At 46.0% G+C, this 14,960-nt stretch overlaps 1 protein-coding gene across 1 annotated transcript in view; it reads right to left on the bottom strand.

The window, feature by feature from the left end:
• Positions 1-14,960, bottom strand: part of CUX2 (cut like homeobox 2) — a 243,822-nt gene that overhangs the window by 38,817 nt on the left and 190,045 nt on the right. The window contains exons 5-8 of the mRNA XM_082229785.1: positions 10,602-10,739; positions 9,359-9,482; positions 6,375-6,451; positions 3,400-3,466 (exon numbers count right to left, since the gene is read on the bottom strand). Coding sequence (XP_082085911.1) covers positions 3,400-3,466; positions 6,375-6,451; positions 9,359-9,482; positions 10,602-10,739 — 406 coding nt within the window. The remainder of the gene's footprint in view (positions 1-3,399; positions 3,467-6,374; positions 6,452-9,358; positions 9,483-10,601; positions 10,740-14,960) is intronic.

A 14,960-nucleotide genomic window follows, 5' to 3' on the forward strand; every position in this document is an offset into this window, starting at 1 on the left:
CAAACTTTTTTCAGCCGTGGGCCGGTCCACCGTCTCTCAGACCATGTGGTGAGCTGGACTATATTTTGAAAAAAAATAAATGAATATGAACGAATTCCTATGCCCCACAAATAACCCAGAGATGCATTTTAAATAAAAGGACACATTCTCCTCATGTAAAAACACCAGGCAGGCCTCACAAATAACCCAGAGATGCATTTTAAATAAAAGGACACATTCTACTCATATAAAAACACGCTGATTCCTGGACTGTCTGCAAGCTGGATTTAGAAGGCGATTGGGCCGGATCTGGGCCCCAGGCCTTAGTTTGCCTACCCATGCTCTAAACCAGCCTTTCTCAACCTGTGGGTCCCCAGATGTTGTTGAACTACAACTCCCATCACCCCTAGCTAGCAAGGCCAGAGCTCAGGGATGATGGGAGTTGTAGTCCAACAACATCTGGGGACCCACAGGTTGAGAACCACTGCTAAACGTTATATCTTGAGTGTGCTTGTGTAAATGTACCAATTTTCATACAATGGACAGTGGCATACGGCTTCCCTGATTGATGATGCCACCTTCATTTTATTTATTTCATAAAATTTACACACCAGTTGGTTGTTTTAAGAAGCAGTTTACAATGTGCTGGATTGCTCCGGTGACAAAACTCACTCCATAGCCTCCATCTGGTCCTCGCTTACATTTGGTTAATGCTATATAGTAAGGGGAGGGACGCGGGTGGCGCTGTCGGTTAAACCACAGAGCCTAGGACTTGCAGATCAGAAGGTCGGCAGTTCGAATCTTGGTCCCTGCTCCTGCCAACCTAGCAGTTCGAAACCACATAAAAGTGCAAGTAGATAAATAGGTACCGCTCCAGCGGGAAGGTAAACGGTGTTTCCGTGCGCTGCTCTGGTTCACCAGAAGCGGCTTAGTCATACTGGCCACATGACCCAGAAGCTCTGCCGGCTCCCTCAGCCAATAAAGCGAGATGAGCGCCGCAACCCCAGAGTCGGCCACGACTGGACCTAATGGTCAGGGGTCCCTTTACCTTTAAGGGAAGGGGAGGACTTGCTACAGAATCTCTAAAAGGATAAAGCCTCTCTCTCCTCCCCCCAACCCCTAGCCCCCCACAAAAGGGATGTGGATGCCAAACTCTGCCCCCACCTCATCTTTCCTCATTCAACATGTAGCAGCTAAAATCTTGATCAAAGGCAACGTTTTTTACCACCTCGCCCTAAGCAAACAGTCGCACACGGTATGATCAAAGAACATCTGGTTGGGCATGATAGGAGTAAGCGTTCTAAGTCTGTTGCATAATCTGAACGAGAAATGTGGGAGAGGCATCTGAACGGCAGGTCGGCCAGGAGAATGCTGAAAACAGCTGGGAGTGGGGAGGGCCTACGACGACACACCACCCATTTCTGGCTGCCTTTCTAGGATGCTGCTGTGACGTTAACATATGAGAGTGCTGGAGGTGAAATAGTTAAACAGGTTACCCAATCAGGACACAGGGGGTGGAGTCAGAGGGACTATAAAACCAGCTCTGGGAAGGGCAAAGGGAGGAGTTCGCTGGGTGGTTGGTTGGAGTGTGAGTGAATTGGGATAGAGTTTGGGGGTAGGTTGAGTTAGTGTAGAGAAATAAGCTGAGTCAGGAACAGTTAGGAGTTAGGAAGACAAGTAAATATCTGAGAGGTGGTTTAGTGAGTGAGAGCAGGTAGCGGAAGTTATAGGTCTGGATAGGCACCCCATGAATTTAATTGACTGATACGATCTATGAAACCACATGCTTGTTAAACTGCAATAAATAAACAAAAGTTTATGTTCCAATTTAACCTTGACTGGACTCAGTATTGTACCAGGTAGGGCCTGGGTGGTGGGCAGCGAGAAATAAAGTGGTGGCACAGGGATCAATAGACGGTGAAAGGTCCGGGGACCCTGTGTGATCGCCACAGCTGCTTGCCAGAAAAAGGAGGCTGGGAAAAGGCACTCCTGCCCTGTGACAAAAAAACCGAACCCCAACTGGGACACGACCAAGGAAAATAAACACAAGAGCGTCTAGTGAAGCTCTGTGAAAGGTAAGTTGGCCTCTCAGGGATCTTGCCCCCTCCCTCACCTGCAATAGGAACATTATGGGAGCACATCAAGGAACAGGATCAAGCTGGAGCAAGCGTGTTTTCTGTTGCTTCAGAGGGGAACATTCAGACCAATGGATTCAAATGGCAAGAAATGAGATTCGGACTAAACCTTAGGAAGAACTTTCTGATGAAGACAGAGGAGTGGTCTTTCAGCTGTATTAATGTGTATTTTTATCAGTGTTACAGAACGTACTTGTAAATTGTTATAACATGTTTTAATGACCTGCTAACAAAGAAAGTAAGGTGAGCTGATAAGTCTATCTGATTTTGTTGGGCTTTTTGGTCACCATGGCCCTGGCTCTCTTGCTAGATTTTGTATTATTATTTTGCAGCTGCCACTGCCACCGCTGTTGTATTATCATATTTTTGTATTGCATTAGGTTGCTATAAGGTGTACATTCTTTGTTTCTTCAGCTTGTAAACCGCCTTGAGTATTGTAAGATAGAAAGGCGGTATACAAATAAAAACTGATGAGTGATGATGCCTGTGTTTGCTATTTATTCATTTCGTTCGAGTGCTACAATTTTGCATGTTAAAAGCAGTGACTTTGAGCCACTTTGTGTGGGATGTGAAACACAAGAGCAGTCAAGTACAACATTCCTAGAGTGAACATGTTTAGACATGGGGAGGGATGTTTGTCCAGCCAGCAGGTAAACTTCCTGTTTACCTCTGGGCTGGGACAGACTTCCTCTGCACGTGACTAGAGGTGGGCGTAGCCTCACCTGTGCAGGTAATGATAAAAGCACAGGGCAAGGCAGCCATCTCTCTCTTCCCTCTCTCTTTCACCACATGCATCGAAGAAACAACATCTACTGAGTGAAAGATGCTCCCTTGGCTTCCAGCCAAGAGTGGACAAAGGGACTGTCTTCTTATGAGATAGATTCCAAGTGTATGTTACTTCATTAAGCTAAAGTCTGCCTTCTGGGATCTGATTGTGAACAGAATGTGAGTGAACTGTTTTTATACTTTTGTAAAAGATTGTGTCGTCTCTTCTATTTTATGAGGGAATAAGGGGAAATTACCAGAGTAGTTATTATAGAGGCTTTAGTGAGCCTGAGCAAACGCATCCGCTGTGAGTTTAAAAGGGGGAATGTTACTCTGCTGAAATTGGGGAACTTGTTGACACAAGTTGGATAAGGATATAATCAGACAATATATCCTCTCCTGCATCCCTGAGCATTCCCACACTTTGGACCTCTTTAGGTGGAATAGCAGCTGAGAAATGCCTTAATGCAAATAAACGACTAAATAAATGTTACTGAGTGGAACAAGTAGAGGGACTTACTTTGAAGCCGCCTCTTCATCGTATTTACACCGCAAGTCGACCAGCTCTGTCTGGGTTGCCTTCAGTGCTGATTAGCAAGGGGGGGGGGGGACAACAGAAGCAAAGGGTCAAAAACACCCTTCCACTGGAATCTGATAGATCATATTTGCTCTGGACAGCAAGAGAGAGATATGACCTGAAGCCTTTTTCAAGAATATTACTCTGCAGTAGCAATTTGGATGTGGCAAGCATCACGGGGAAAGAGATTTTAGCGAAATACTAGGACAGACGTTGCTAACCTGGGGCCCACCCAAATGTTTTGAACTACAACTCCCATCAGTTGCAGCCAGCTTTTTTCTTTAGCTGTGCCCCCCATCAATATGAAATTTGTTGCAGGTTTAACTGGTTGATGTAATAGCCTAAAACTCCCGTGAGTCATCAGCCATGCTTGATTTAAACTGGGCAACCCGTTATCTATCGATAAAAGGCAAACAAACATAGTCTGGTGCTTTGCAGAGTATTAGCAGCAAAATGAAAGACCCCTGTCTTGAGCTTACAATGCTGTCATTTAACCTATTTTATTTATTTGTTTTCATAAATTTATATACCGCTTGATTGTGAGAAACAAACCTGAAAGCGGTTTTAAAAAGAAGCAGCAGCAGCAGCGGCGGCGGCGGCAAGGAAATTGTAAATAAAAAAAACAGTTAACTACAGCTATTTTAAAACATTCAGAAAATAATAATTAAAATCAGCAGCAAACGAAAAACAGATTAAAATACGCGTAAAAACATTCTGCAAACCTCGATCAGCTTTCCGAAACACAAATGTTTTGAGCAGGGACCAAAAAGAGTACAGTGGTACCTGAAACTGTTCTTAACCTGAAGCACCACTTTAGCTAATGGGGCCTCCTGCTGCTGCTGCGCCGCCGGAGCACAATTTCTGTTTTCATCCTGAAGCAAAGTTCTTAACCCAAGGCACTATTTCTGGGTTAGCAGAGTCTGTAACCTGAAGCGTATGTAACCCGAGGTACCCCTGTACAGCGAAGGAGCCTGCCTGGTGACAATAGGCAGGGAGTTTCGAAGTGTAGGTGCTGCCAGGCTAAAACATTTGGGTTCTTAGAAATGAAGAATGGGCAATATGTGGCTCTGGGAACCAGGCTAATCCTGCAGATTGAAGTGGGAGTATGTTGGGTAAGACGATCTCGCAGGTAAACCAGTCCCAAGATGTTAAGGGCTTTACATACTCATAGCAACACCTTTAACTTGGCCTGGTAGCAAACAGGCAACCAGTGCAGATCTCTGACCTCACGGTTTGTATTCTGACAGGCCCTCGCTCCTGTCAGCAATCGTGCTGCAGCATTTTGCACTGACTGCAGCTTTTCGATCAAGTGCAACGGATGCCCTGCATACACTTGTTTTGAATGCCCTTTTATTTGTTTAATTCTTTGCATTATACTTTTATCTGTACTTGGATCTGCTTTGGGAGTAATTTGTTGCTCTTACTGTAGAATATATATATATATATATATATATATATATATATAGAGAGAGAGAGAGAGAGAGAGAGAGAGAGAGAGACCTGGGGGAGGGTGGGCAAGGCATGAGAAACAAAAAGTTGGTTAGGAATGCATGCTACTGAATATACATAGAATATACTGAATATACATAGATTTAGACTTAGGCCTTGTTCCACTGAGATGATAAACCTTTGTCAAGACAGTACCACTTAAGACAGCATATGATCTACCTGTTTCTACATATAAAAGACCTCCCTGCACCTAGAAAGCTAGCTACCGAGGTTCCAAGCTAGCTTTCTGTGTGCAGCAAGGAGGATTTGTTCTGTTTCGTTTGGAGAAATCTGAAGTGGTGCAACCCAGAGACCCAGATTGATACCTCCTTCTGTAAGGAGGAACAAAGCCTTTGTTTTAATTGGGGGTAGGACTATGTAAAAGGGCTGGTTTAGAGGCAGTGGGTGATCTAATGAAGGATTGGAAGGGAAGGGAAGAGAGAGGTGGGACTGTGCCCTAGGTAGAAACAGCTGGGGTAGTAGAGTATTGGACCAGGACTTGGGAAATGAGGCTTCAAAGGCAGGCTTAGGGACAGTCACCTCTCAGCCTAACCCACCTGTTGTGAGGATACCACATACGCCATCTTGAGATATATGGAGTAAATATTGGGTGGGTGGGGCGTATAAATGTCATAATAAACAAATAAATTAGAGGCGGCAAGAGGAAATCTCTGGAGTCATTTGAAACAAAAGGAGACAAATAGAAAGTTGGAAAAAGAAAACTGCCTTCAGTTAAAAGGTGCTTGTATGTTTGGGTTCCCCACTGAGCCTCACAGATGCACGAATCCACAGAGGGTTATACAGTGGTACCTCGGGTTAAGTACTTAATTCGTTCCGGAGGTCCGTTCTTAACCTGAAACTGTTCTTAACCTGAAGCACCACTTTAGCTAATGGGGCCTCCCGCTGCCGCTGTGCGATTTCTGTTCTCATCCTGAAGCAAAGTTCTTAACCCGAGGTACTATTTCTGGGTTAGCAGAGTCTGTACAGTGGTGCCTCGCAAGACGGAATTAATCCGTTCCACGAGTCTCTTCGTCTAGTGGTTTTTTCGTCTTGCGAAGCAACCCTATTAGCGGCTTAGCGCTATTAGCGGTTTAGTGGCTATTAAAGGCTTAGCGGCTATTAAAGGCTTAGCGGATTAGCGGCTAAAAGGCTATTAGCGGCTTAGAAAAAGGGGGGAAGCGAAAAAAATCGGAACACTTGCAAGACGTTTTCGTCTTGCAAAGCAAGCCCATAGGGAAAATCGTCTTGTGAAGCAGCTCAAAAACAGAAAACCCTTTCGTCTAGCGGGTTTTCCATCTTGCGAGGCATTCGTCTTGCGGGGCACCACTGTAACCTGAAGCGTATGTAACCTGAAGCGTATGTAACCCGAGGTACCACTGTACACGAAGCTAGAGGAAGCCTCAGGAGCATTCTGGTCACGAAAGAGCTACCTGAATGGAGCACTTTGATCTTCTCTTCTGCTTCCCCCAGCCGAGCGGCCAAAGTGATCTGTGCTTCCTGCAGGCCCCTGGAATGAGACAGATGTCAACTGGCTGCTCTTGAGGTAATAAGGCAGTCGAATCCCAGCCCGGAATAAAATTGCCACTTCTCCTGCCAATCAGCAAGTTTGAACTGGGGTAAGAGACGGGCTGACTGAGGAGGCTCCCGGACGTTGTTTTTATTGCACATTTGTGATGGCTTGTGCTCTTGATGCTATTGGGGAGGTTATACGCGGACCCATTTTCAAATTTGTTTTGAGCCTGCAAAAGTTCGGGGGCAGCCAAACTGCTTCCCTTCCGATCCGTGCGCAACAACTTCCTGCTGAAATCCCAAAACTTTTAAAAACATGAATGCTCTGCTTAATTTTTGTCCTGCTTTCCTTGTGCTACAGACTCTCTGGGCAGCATCGCAGAACAAGCTAAAGGAGAATGAATCGGCCTCTAATGCGCTATTAGCTGTGCTAGGAATGTGTTGCAGAAAGTACAGTGGTGCCTCGCAAGACAAAAAGAATCCGTTCTGTGATTCTCTTTGTCTAGCGGTTTTTTCGTCTTGTGAAGCAAGCCCATTGACGGATTAGTGGATTAGCGCTATTAGCGGCTTTTAGCGGCTTATCTGCTGATCGGATCAGCTGATAAGCGGCTTAGCAGCTTAGAAAAAGGGGGGAGGGGAAAAAACCAGCAGGAACTCGCAAGACATTGTCGTCTTGCGAAGCAAGCCCATAGGAAATTCGTTTTGCGAAGCACCTCCAAAACGGAAAACCCTTTCGTCTAGCGGGTTTTCCGTCTTGCGAGGCATTCGTCTTGCGGGGCACCACTGTAAAACATCAGTCTGGAGAAGTCCTGAAAAAGCAACAAAAATGTGAATGGGGAGATCCTGGACTCTCTACATCCCGAGTAGTAAAGAGACCTAATTCCTTCAGAAAGAATAGCTGGGCACTTTTGCAAAAAGAGCCTTCTGAAAAAGTTCCTGGCCAGCTCGATGCTGTTTTTAACAACACATTTTGTGTGGATTACAGCCATTGTGTGTTTTAAATTCCTGCATGAATGGATTTCAGATTTTTCTAATAATTTCTCCCCTCGTTACTGATTCCTGCAAAGAGGAGCATTTGTGTTAAAAATACATAGGGGGGAAATCTAATGTTTTACCAATAAATGCAATGGGTTGAGTGGTAGGGGCTGCACAAACCCTCTTGCCAGGTTGCCAAGGGAGGAACTTGGAGAGGCGACCAGCCTCTTTCCCAGTACGTTTCCAAGCACAATTTAAAGTGTGGGTGCTGACCTTTAAAGCCCTAAACGGCCTCGGTCCAGTATATCTGAAGGAGCGTCTCCACCCCCATCGTTCAGCCTGGACACTGAGGTCCAGCACTGAGGGCCTTCTGGCGGTTCCCTCATTGCGAGAAGCCAAGTTACAGGGAACCAGGCAGAGGGCAATAAGCAACTATTTTACTTTTAAAAGACTACCACCCTGTTTAGGGAAGTTTTTAATATTTGATGCTGTATTGTTTTTAATATTCGGTTGGAAGCCGCCCAGAGTGGCTGGGAAACCCAGCCAGATGGGCGGGGTATAAATAAATAAATTATTATTATTATTATTATTATTATTATTATTATTATTATTATTATTATTATCATCATCTGTGGTGCCCCCCCCCATCCCACATTCTACAAAAAGCACCACATAGAGTAGTACAAGACCCCTCCCCTCCTTGCAAGCCCCTCTGGTATGAACAAAGGACTTGCAGGGGGAGGCTGTGTGTGTGTGTGTGTGCGCAAGGTTATTTTCTCTACAAAAAGGAAAGGAGTAGCATGCCAAGGTTTATGGATCCCTCTCCTCAACTCTTCTCTCCTCCCAAGTCCTGATTCTGAAACATGTGTTTGATCTCTATCTCGTGGAAGAGGAGAATCAATTTATTTCATAGAATTTATGCCAGGTTTGATTGACGAAAACAAAACAAACAAACTTCAAAGCAGTTTGCAAAAAGAATAAAGCAATAAAATGGTCAGAAAAAATGTATTTAAACTTTCAAATAATAATTAAAATAAGCGATAAAGCTAAAACCAAATTAAAACACATGTCAGAATTCTACGTATCTGGGGTAAAGGTAAAGGTACCCCTGACAGTTAAGTCCAGTCGTGAACGACTCTGGGGTTGCGACGCTCATCTCGCTTTACTGGCCGAGGGAGCCAGCGTTTGTCTGCAGACAGTTTTTCTGGGTCATGTGGCCAGCATGACTAAGCCGCTTCTGGCGAACCAGAGCAGCACACGGAAACGCCGTTTACCTTCCCACCGGAGTGGTACCTATTGACCCACTTGCACTTTGACATGCTTTTGAATTGCTAGGTTGGCAGGAGCAGGGACCGAGCAACGGGAGCTCACCCCGTCGCGGGGATTCGAACAGCCGACCTTCTGATTGGCAAGCCCTAGGCTCTGTGGTTTAGACCACAGTGCCACCCATGTCCCACATATCTGGGGTAGGCTTGCCTAAACAAATATGGCTTTAGCAGGGGCCGAAAAGAGTACAGCCAGGATGCCTGCCTGATGTCAATAGCTGGGAGTTCCAAAGTTTGGGTGCTGCCAGACTAAAATATTGAGTTCTTACAGACATGGAACGAGTATTATATGGCACTTGTGGCAGGGCCAGTTCTGCCAACCGAAGTAGTTCAGTGGGCATTTATGGGGTAAAGTGATCTCTCAGGTGAACTCGTCCCAAGTTGTTAAGGGCTTGGGACAATAGCAACACCTTGGCCTTGTATATATGCTCTTGGGGGTCTCACTCCTGTCAGCAATTTTCACTGCAGTGTTCAGATCAAGGGCAAGCTTCCAGATCAAGGGCAAGGGGAGCCCCACACAGAGCGCACTGCAGTAATCTTTCTTTCTTCAGATGTCAGCACCCACTTCCCGCCACCCAAAAAACCACAAAAAACTACTCACGTACTTTTGCTTCTCGACTTCATTTCTGTGGGGCGAGTTTTCCTCAAGGAGTCCTTTGCTGTTGATGCTGGTGAGCCGGGGCACCTCCGAAGCAGCCAGGCCGGCCGGAGGGGTCCCTTCCCTTTGCTCTGGGGGTGTAAAAACCAGACCCATTAGCACAATAGGGAAGGGCGGGAAGCAGCAGAGAAGCCTTCCGAGACCACGGTAATTTGGAGTCCCAGCAGGGGAAACAGGGTTCTGAGAGCAGCCCTGGTTCTTGCCAAAGAAGGCAGCTTCCTGGCTTGCTTGTCTCTGCTAATGGCCTCCTTCAGCAAGGCAAGGCTGATGGGCAGAGTGAAAGAAGACTCTGCTCATGTCAGGCCCAAGTGGGGGCACATTCTCTCTGCGCTTCCTGCAGCTTCGTGTGCAAATGACGGGGATGGAGTCTCCTTTCTCGCTGCTCGGCAGCACCGGCTATTAACGCTCATAATTTACGGAGGCAAAAAGTCCTCTGGCCTGAGGATGGGGACAGAATGGGGACATTTAGCCCCCTAACACCCCCTGGGAAGTTTGCTCCCACCTGCCACAGAGTGCCATGCAAGCCACACTAAAAAAAACACACATGTTAATTAAAAACAGAATCTGTGCCTCAAGAACAGCAGAACTCTGTGTTCTTTATGCACAACACGAAAGCACACAACGGGCCATTCGGAAACTCTCCATACTCATACTCATGCAAAAAGAGCCTGTAGAACCATCAGATTGGCAGAATTCTAAGTGAGACTTCTTAGCTGGGGCTGATGGGAGTTGTAGTCGAAATTGGCAACCAGTGCGGGTCTGTGAGCACAGGTGTTCTATGTCCTCTTGTAGGAATAAAGTGTTTACTATTTGGACCACATAAATGTGTGTGTGTGTGTGTGTGTGTGTGTGTGTGTGTGTGTGTAGAAGCAGAACCCTGCATGTCCAAAGTTGATAAAGGCAATAAAAAGAAAAAAAAAAAAAAACGAAAGACACTAGGACACTGGGCATTGAAGGCAATCAGTCCCCCACATCTGTGCACTTTCAAGCATATAATCGCAAGCATAAGGACTAGAAACTTGGCTGTTTCCCCACTAAACGAGAGCTGGGATTCCAGGGGGGTAATTCCATGGCTTTCCACTGCACCCCATGTATCTGCATCAGTTGCACAGGCCTTTGCCCTCACTCCATTCTGCCTCTTGGTACAAACAGCTTTGCTTGAATTATATGGGGCTTGTTGGACCTGTTACCTTTTGCACAAAGGAGCTCCAAGTTCTTCTTCCACGGCCTGTTCAGCTCCTTCAAAGGTGGGTTTTCAGGACCAAGGCAGTGCAGCTGCTGGCGCCGGTCTTCAAGGCTCCGCGCCGTCTCGAGGGCAGGTACAGGATCTAGACAAAGGGCAGAAGATGAACAGAGGTAGTACCAGCACCCATGAAGTCAACCCATCGAGGAGGCCACTCTGGCAAGGCAAGATGGCGCCAGTCTCTGAATTTTATTTCCTCATTTCTGGGGCCAGCTCCACGTCTGAAGAGAGCCTTGGAAAAATCCCCATTCTTGGTGGGACTTAAACTACAGGCGGCAATGGGAGGCTGTGAGCTTCCATTTTAAATCTCCCACAATCCCTTTGGGCGTAGGAGCACCCCGAGGCATCGTGGGCAATTCAAATGATGGCTTGCAGACCTAGCAGGCAGGTACACCGCGGTGTGGGCTGCTGCAGCCAAGTCAATGTGGCACAGCTGATGGCACAATTAGATTTACACCCTAAGGAGGTATTTGGGCAAACAATTTAGCAACCATTTAAAAAACCCACAGCCATTAGAGAAGAGTAACAGCCACAGACTAAGAAGCAGAAGGTTGCGAGGCAGCGGAGGCGATGATCAGGGCACACTTTAAAACAACAACAGTTTATCTGTTTACCACTTTCCCCGTGGACTTTAAAATGCCATGGCAGACTTAATGCAACATTGCCAATCATTCTGTCTTTTTAAATAATAATAATAATATTTTTTAGGGGGGGTGCCCCCTTGCATTCTGATAAAGTCCATGCACTTGCCACAAAGACCTCAAGCGTCTCAAAGTGTCCTGGTCCTCATCTGAAGGGCACACATTCTGCAAATTCACTTCTGCAAATTCACATTCTGCAAATTCACTTCATGTGAATTAAAGCTTAAGTTATGACAGTACCAGAAACAAAGTGGTCAACTCCATTCCGGAACTGGAACGCAAGTGGGGCTCACAGAGCTGAACCCTTCCTCTCCCACTCGCAAGATTTCTCGCAAGGAGAAAAGTAAAATTTTGGGGAAGAAGATTTGAGCTACTTTTCAAAGTGTGGGGTATGGGTGGAGGTAGCATTCAATCCTGTTATCCCGCCCCCCACTGCCCACAAACAATTTTTCTGCTTTTTATGTTGTTTGATCAAGAGGAGGTGTCCCAGAACATGCACGCACCCCCTACACTGCAGAGGTGAACCAACTCTCCTTCAGGGGCACTGGTGCAACATTAACAGTAATTTTCCTGAAGGAAAGCCCAGAGAGTTAGGCTCCAGGGAGTCCTCCGAACAGAGCTCGAAAACTACTGTCCTCAGAAATGCCCACCAAGCCGGTGGAAAATGTGCACAGAGGTTCAGCTGGCCCCACACTTCCCAGGGGAGCGATGGTGCTCAGGCAACCGTTCCTCAACGCACGGAAGCACTGTGCGCACTGCTGAATGCGCACGCCCCACGCTCTGGAGAGCAGCCAGCATCCCTGCAGCTGTTCTTTAGCAACACCGAGCTCTGCCACACAGGGGATCCCCGTCGCCTCTCAAGCTACTTCCTTGTATTTAAATCATTGCTCTTAAAAGGGAATCAAGATGCAAAACAGTTCGCGTAACAAGTCATAAACGACCGTAACTCATTCCAATGCAAATGAAGATCAGGCCGAAAGTACGAGGAATAAAAATGCCTTAGCACATGTCTCTGTGTGTATACATTCGTATTCAACCTCAACAGACGTATTAAAGAGGGTGGTTGGAGAGGAGAGGAGGATGCAAGCAAGACTAGAAGCTTGTGGAATTTGCCCAGGTACATCCAGGTTTCAGCCGAGATTACCTGCCACACTTCTAAACATTGTCTTTGCAGCCCATAAAAGGCCAGAAACTGGGTTTTGAACCCAGAGTGTTGCCAGCTTCCTGCAGGAAGTCTAGTGCACCCCCAGCCCTGAATTTACAGCAGCTGCCTGGGACCAAGCAACACACAATGCCATGGGGGTAAGCAATGAAGAAAAGGTAGAAGAATCAAAGGCTGGTTCATGCCCCCTAACAAAGAACGGCAACCCCAGAAGCCCAGACCTTGCAGTCCTTTCTGCCCGTCACCAATATTGCATTGTACAGATGGTACATAACACCAGTGCAGTTAGGGAAAATGAACAAAACTAGTTCAAATATATGTTGGAAGTGTAAGGAGAAGGAGGGGACATTTTATCATATGTGGTGGGATTGTAAGGTAATTTGGGAAATGATATACAACGAATTGAAGAAAATGTTCCATTTAACATTTGTTAAAAAACCTGAAGTATTTTTATTAGGGATTGTAAGGAAAGATCTGCCAAAAAAGCTGGAAAACATCTTCATGTATGCGACAACGGCCGTGAGAGTTTTAAAAGCACAAGGATGGAAGACTGAAGAAACCCCAACTAAAGAATCATGGCAAGAAAAATTGATAAGACTATGCAGAACTGGCAAAACTGACATACAAGCTATGGGACAAGGATAACTGTGACTTTAAAGATGAATGGGAACCCTTTACAAAGTATTTGAAGACGCAACAAAGCGAACTGGACTCCTTGGCTGGCTTTGAATTCACAAACTTTTTATTGATAACAATCAGCTAAATAGTTTGAGGATCTATACAACTGTGTAACATGCAGAAAACAGCATTTTTAGAGAAATCAAAGGCTGGAACTGAGGGAAGTCGGGGGGTGGGGGTGGGTGGGTTCTGTGGGGGGGAGGGAGGGGGGAGGGAGGAAAATGGAGGGGAAAATAAGGATAATATGTTTTGTTTTAATTTTGAATTTAAAAGTTATTAAAAAAAGAAGAAGCCAATATTGCCGGACCTGTGAACAGGGGAGCCGATCTAAGCGACACAGTCTCTTGCAGCCCAGCCTTAAAGGATTTCCCATCCTGCTCCTATTTGCCACTGCAGGCCTGCCAGAGTTACTGTCCAACAGCACGTTCCGCCAATAATGGCTGTTTACTCAGGCCGTTGCGGGCGCAGACAATGGCGGTTTCTGCAGAGGTAAGCAGGTGCATTCCAAACAGGCCTCCTCCTTTCCGTCAGCGAGCCGCCATCATTAGCCGGCATCTGCTCAGCGGGAGAGCTCCATTATGCCTCCCAGGGCCGATGTAATTATACATTGACATAATTAACCCAGCAAGCCCATTAGGAAGGCCAGCTAAAAAATTCATCTATAATTATTTGTTGTGTGCATGCTAATGAGTCCATCTGCACTGCCATTGTACAACACGAACAAATTAATTTACAAGTCTGGATCTTTTTTAATAAGTTCAAGAAAATGGCTCCCATTGTACTAGACTCATGTTTCTTCCTTCCTCTATTTTTGTTTTCGATTGAGCGGGGAGGAGGAGGGGGGGACCGAGACGAGGAATCAGGATTTCTAGGGTCAAAAATTAGGGAGACTAGGAAGAGAAGGGACCAGGTGAGTTTTTCTTGCTAATATGGCAGGTGAAGGCAGCAAGAAAACCAGCCCTCAATTATGACAATAAAAACAAGAGCCGGCATAGTAACAGGCAGGAGAAAATCAAAGGCAGCTATTGAAATTAAAATTAATTTTATAATGAATGATTTTAGAATGTTGTTTATGCTGTACTTTTGTACTGTTTTATTGTTGTTAGCTGCCCTGAGCCCGGCTTCAGCTGGCGAGGGCGGGATATAAATAAAATTTATTATTATCATTATTATTATTATTATTATTATTATTATTATTATTTTGGCTGTTCTTGTGAATGGTGACACGGAGTTGTTGCTTGCCACGAGATCCCTCATCGTCTGAAGGTAAAAATCTGGACAGAAAAGCTTCCCCCCCGCAAAAAGTCATTGTTTAGACAATTCACAACTGCAAACCGACTGCAATATTCTGGATATGTCCTGGAAGGTCTGGATGTATGGCAACCCTACAAGGGGGTGGTGTTGAGGGATGATGGCAGAACTCCAAGAGGCAACTGGTTTTCCTGAAGGGGACCCTCCTCCTGACCGCTATTTTATGACAGAACATGGAGACCCCCCCCTTCTTGTGTTTGCTTTTACTCCACATCACAGGCTGCTTGAAGCAGAGGAAATGCAAAGGGAAATGGTATAGGGGCACATGGTTGATTTTGCCACAAGTTAAAGGTAAAGGGACCCCTGACCATTAGGTCCAGTCGTGGCCGACTCTGGGGTTGCGGCGCTCATCTCGCTTTACTGGCCGAGGGAGCCGGCGTACAGCTTCCGGGTCATGTGGCCAGCATGACTAAGCCGCTTCTGGTGAACCAGAAACGCCGTTTACCTTCCTGCCGGAGTGGTACCTATTTATCTACTTGCACTTGGACGTGCTTTCGAACTGCTAGGTTGGCAG

Source organism: Podarcis vaucheri (assembly GCF_965113315.1).
Source record: "Podarcis vaucheri genome assembly, chromosome: 7".
NCBI classification, from domain to species: Eukaryota; Metazoa; Chordata; class Lepidosauria; order Squamata; family Lacertidae; genus Podarcis; species Podarcis vaucheri.